This window comes from Salvelinus sp. IW2-2015, linkage group LG19 (assembly GCF_002910315.2).
Source record: "Salvelinus sp. IW2-2015 linkage group LG19, ASM291031v2, whole genome shotgun sequence".
Classification (NCBI taxonomy): Eukaryota; Metazoa; Chordata; class Actinopteri; order Salmoniformes; family Salmonidae; genus Salvelinus; species Salvelinus sp. IW2-2015.
In genome coordinates, this window is record NC_036859.1 from 9,196,558 (window position 1) to 9,201,333 (window position 4,776).

Here is a 4,776-nt window from a genome sequence, read left to right on the forward strand (position 1 = left end):
AAAAAATAATCCCATTATGCCAGTGCCAGCCCATAGCCAAATGTTTAGCTAGCTAGCTAACATTAGCACATTTGCTAACTAGAAAAACATAGCTAGCTAGCTATGGACACTGTACTAATTCAGCAGCTAACACAGGCAGCTGATTCATGGAAACTAGCTAATCCATTGCAATTATATTATAACATCAATACTAGCTATAGTGGTTAGCTAGTAGGAAGTATTTAGTGTTGTGTGCATCGTGTCTGTGCACTTGGCCAGCTACACTACATGACCAAAGTATGTGGACACCTGCTCCTCGAACATCTCATTCCAAAATCATCGGCATTAATATGGAGTTGGTCCCACTTTGCTGCTATGACAGACTCCACTCTTCTGGGAAGGCTTTGCACTAGATGTTGGAACATTGCTGCGGGGACTTAGCATTAGTGAGGTCGGGGACTGATATTGYGCGATTAGGCCTGGCTCGCAYTCGGCATTCTAATTCATCCCAAATGTGTTRGTGGGGTTGWGGTCAGGGCTCTGTGCAGGCCAGTCAAGTTCTTCCACACCGATCTCGACAAYCCATTTCTGWATGGACCTRGCTTTGTGCATGCGGGCATTGTCATGCTGAAACAGGAAAGGGCCTTCCCCAAACTGTTGCCACAAAATTGGAAGCACAGAATCGTCTAGAATGTTATTGTATGCTGTAGCGTTAAGATTTSCCTTCACTGAAACTAAGGAGCCCGAACCATGAAAAACAGCCCCAGACCYTTATTCCTCCTCCKCCAAACTTTATAGTTGGCACTKTGCATTGGGGCAGGTAGCGTTTTCCTAACATCCGTCAAACCCAGATTAGTCCGTCGGACTGCCAGAGGGTGAAACGGGATTCATCACTCCAGAGAAGGCGTTTCCACTGCTCCAGAGTCCAGTGGCGAGCAAGCTTTACACCACTCCAGCCAACTCTTGGCATTGCGCATTGTGATCTTAGGCTTGTGTGCAGCTGCTCAGCCATGGAAANTCATCACTCCAGAGAAGGCGTTTCCACTGCTCCAGAGTCCAGTGGCGAGCAAGCTTTACACCACTCCAGCCAACTCTTGGCATTGCGCATTGTGATCTTAGGCTTGTGTGCAGCTGCTCAGCCATGGAAACCCATTTCATGAAGCTACCGACGAATAGTTCTTGTTCTGACGTTGCTTCCAGAGTCAATTTGGAACCTATGACGGTGCCACGTTGAAAGTCACTGAGCTCATCAGTAAGGCCATTCTACTGCCAATTTTCTATGGAGATTGCATGGATGTGTGCTCGATTTTATGGCTGAAATAGCCGAATCCACTAATTTGAAGGGTTGTCCACATTTTTTTAAATATTTTGTATTGTATTTTTTACATTGCATATGAAGTGTGACTGGTTCATCTGTAGATGAAAATACCCTCTTTTTCCCTTTTTTTGTTGGCACCCCCACGTCGGGGTTCGTTCTCTCTGATTGGCTCKAAGTCAAGTTGTTGGCCACTGACGAMCATTGRGATTCTACAAGTAGAATTGGTAGGTTCGTCGCTATCGGGTCGGCAAGCAGCAGATAACACTTTTGTTCTAGCAAGAAAAGGAACGGCCTGCCACTATGATAAGTACCTATCGGCAGTCTATCGGCAGTGAYATTCTCTGTGTGTTTCATGCTTAAAAACCAATCAATTAAAGCCCTTAACACTGGGCATTCCCACAGAAGGCCCGGCCACAGCATATGCTGAACTACCATTAGAGGGAGAAGTAAGGAATGAGAGAGAGAGAGATGGGAAAGGAGAGGATGAGTTAAAACCTAGCCAGCAAATCCGACCCTCTTGCTTACAGCTTCATTTSGGTCGGACAGGCTTCCTGCGTAGATGATAACACAGTGGAGCCAGCGCAAGATATTTTTCGCAAAATGTAGCATGAATTTTGAATAAGTGGGACACATTTTGCATTTCCGTCTTCTGTAACCTCTTTCAACATCTATCCAACACACTAGCCCAACACATTTCTGAAATCCTCAAGATATTTCCTAATCACACAGAAAAAACTAATGTTGATATCATATTCACAGAGGCATGACACACTCATTTGTGTACACTGAGTCCAAACCATATTTTCTGTTTGCATTTGGTAGACTACGACAGCAGGTTAGATGAACTGGGACATGATGATTATAATCCTAATTGTACTCCATTGACAATTCAATTCAATTTTGTGTGATTAGGAAACATGTGTTGGGATAATATATTGGATAGATGTCTGAACAGGTTACAAYCCCACTTTTTCTGAATTCACTAAAATAACAGTACCAATAACAGTACTACAAAAAACATGTTTACAGGATATAGTACTACAAGCCGTCCTACTTCAGCTAGCTATAGTTGGTAAAGCGGGACAACAACAAAAATGGTTGAAATACAAAAGATAAACAAAATATTGGCAACTTTTTAATGTATATTGATGCAATAGTACATGTAAATAGTATGCACATTTACATCACAATTTGGCACAATGCATTATTTATGACAGTTTTATAACCTTAACATCAAAACAGAAAAAAWTCTATGTCACTTATATTACTGTGTGCTTCGCAGGGTGAGCTCCCACTTTGACACTTGCTCTATGATGTCACACCAATGAAGTGATGTACTTTTGATCATGTGGTTTCTCTGCAAGGGCTTAGTCACAATAGTGTTGACTTTCTCTCGTCAGACCAATAAATAAATGTGTCAGGGATTAAGCTGTCCCAGTTTATATGATGTCCCACTCTTTCTGAATTCACCCTACATCAATCCAGGAATGAAAAATGCATTGTACTCCCAAATGTTACACTGACAAGATTGAACGACTGTAACAGTCGTAACAGTCGTTCAATCAGTCGTTCAATCAGTCGTTCAATCTTCTCAGTGTAACATTTGTAATAACGGGACAATTCGGAGTACAATGCATTTCTCATCCCTGGATTGAGGGACGTTTTCTGAGACATTTCTGGTGCCGGCTCCGCCGTGTCTTAATCTACACAGGAAGCCTGTCTGACCCTAATGTAGCTGTAAGCAAGTGGGTCGGATCTGTTGGCGAAGTTAAAAACCTGCCTTGATTGTCTAATGGACCTGCTCTTTCTCCATGAGTACCCATCACACATCCCTTKCTTCCTCTCTCTGCACCTTTAGCTCTGACTGGTCATTACCACAGCCAAATCCAGAAACAAACAAGGGATTAATTTGCCGTCACGATAATTAACAGTGAGAGACACCCTTTTAACACCCTTCTGTCCAATGGTGTCAGTCGGTGTGTGTGGTGTAATGTGTTTGTGTGTGTGTATATGTCAGACACTACCATTGTGTTGGCATGTGGTGACCAATGTGAGTGTGATCGTGCTTGTCACATGTATAAATATAACTCTCAGTGTGTGTGTGGTTGTTGTGTGTGTGTGTGTGTGTGTGTGTGTGTGTGTGTGTGTGTGTGTGTGTGTGTGTGTGTGTGTGTGTGTGTGTTGTGTGTGTGTGTGTTTGTGTGTGTGTAATAAGCAGTGGTATGCTGAGCGCTGCACACCTTAAGGGCACTATGGACCATCTCTTCAGGTAGAGGCCTCTCAATGCAGAAACCGCATGCCTGCAAGCTTCTAACAAAATGATTGTTCTCGCATAACACCCCTACACACAAACACACTCAAATGAAAATATTAAAAGCCAAGTCAAAGCACCCAGAGGCAAGCACAGGCAGGCACGTATTTGCAGTAACACACATACAACCAACTCGCTACTGACAGAAGTGGGGTTTAATAACCGTTTCACAGTATGATTGTGGTAATACAAGAGCAGGCAGCGGGAACCAAAGCAATCTCAACGTAGCCTATATATTTCGATTCGGATCGATAGAATAACAGGTTATCATTTCTGACGTGGGCTTACACAGCCTTTAGCCTGCGCAGAGAGAACATGGAACGTAAAGAGAGTGACATGTTCAATAAAATAACCATTGGAATTCATAACAGCGAAAGGCTCTAGTATTCTGCCAGGAAATATAGTATGTAGCTAACGCAGGTGTTGAGCATGATAGTGATTTTAAAGAGCAGTTTTGCGCTTACCTGTATTCTCCCTGCTGACGTGAACGAAACCTGCAGCGGTGGTCTCTTTAGAGGCCATAGCGCGCCCCGACTCCCCGTCTGCGCTTCTTATAATCAAGGGAGAGAGCCGCTAATGCGTTTCTCAACTGGCAATCGGAGAGTAGCGCGGGCGACTCCAGTTCCTATAAACAATATCATATCGGGGGAGAGACGAGAGAGCGAGAAGGCGACAGAGAGAGCGAGAGAGAGAGAGCGAGAGAGGAGAGAGAGAGAGAGAGAGAGAGAGAGAGAGAGAGAGAGAGAGAGAGAAGAGAGAGAGAGAGAGAGAGCGAAAGAGAGAGAGAGAGAGAGAGAGAGGAAGAGAGCGAAAGAGAGGAGAGCGAAGAGAGACAGAGACAGAGACAGGAGAGAGAGATGCAATCAGCCAACGCAAGAAGCATAGACCCAAGTGCTTCAGATATTACTTTTAATATTTGAGGGAAAATAAAATAATAACACTATAATCTCGAATCTCAAATAATCTCAACACTAATTCTAATAACACGAATTATTAAAAGTCTAAAAAGTCTAAAAGAACATTGAATAAACGTATTAAGTTGATAAAAATATTCTAATGATAATCGTTATCTTTAATATCATAATTAATAATGACTCCATTTGCTTCATTAGACCAATAACTTTTGGCTCATTTCATTCATATCAAGAAATAGCCTACGGTACCGCCC

General features: G+C 43.0%; 1 protein-coding gene across 1 annotated transcript in view; it reads right to left on the reverse strand.

The window, feature by feature from the left end:
• Positions 1 to 4,236, reverse strand: part of LOC111979571 (capping protein, Arp2/3 and myosin-I linker protein 3-like) — a 52,424-nt gene extending 48,188 nt beyond the window's left edge. Inside the window, 1 exon segment of the mRNA XM_070448802.1 lies at positions 4,073 to 4,236. Within this exon segment, the coding sequence (XP_070304903.1) occupies positions 4,073 to 4,130 (58 nt within the window). The 5' untranslated portion in view covers positions 4,131 to 4,236.
• Positions 4,237 to 4,776: the final 540 nt, after the last annotated feature.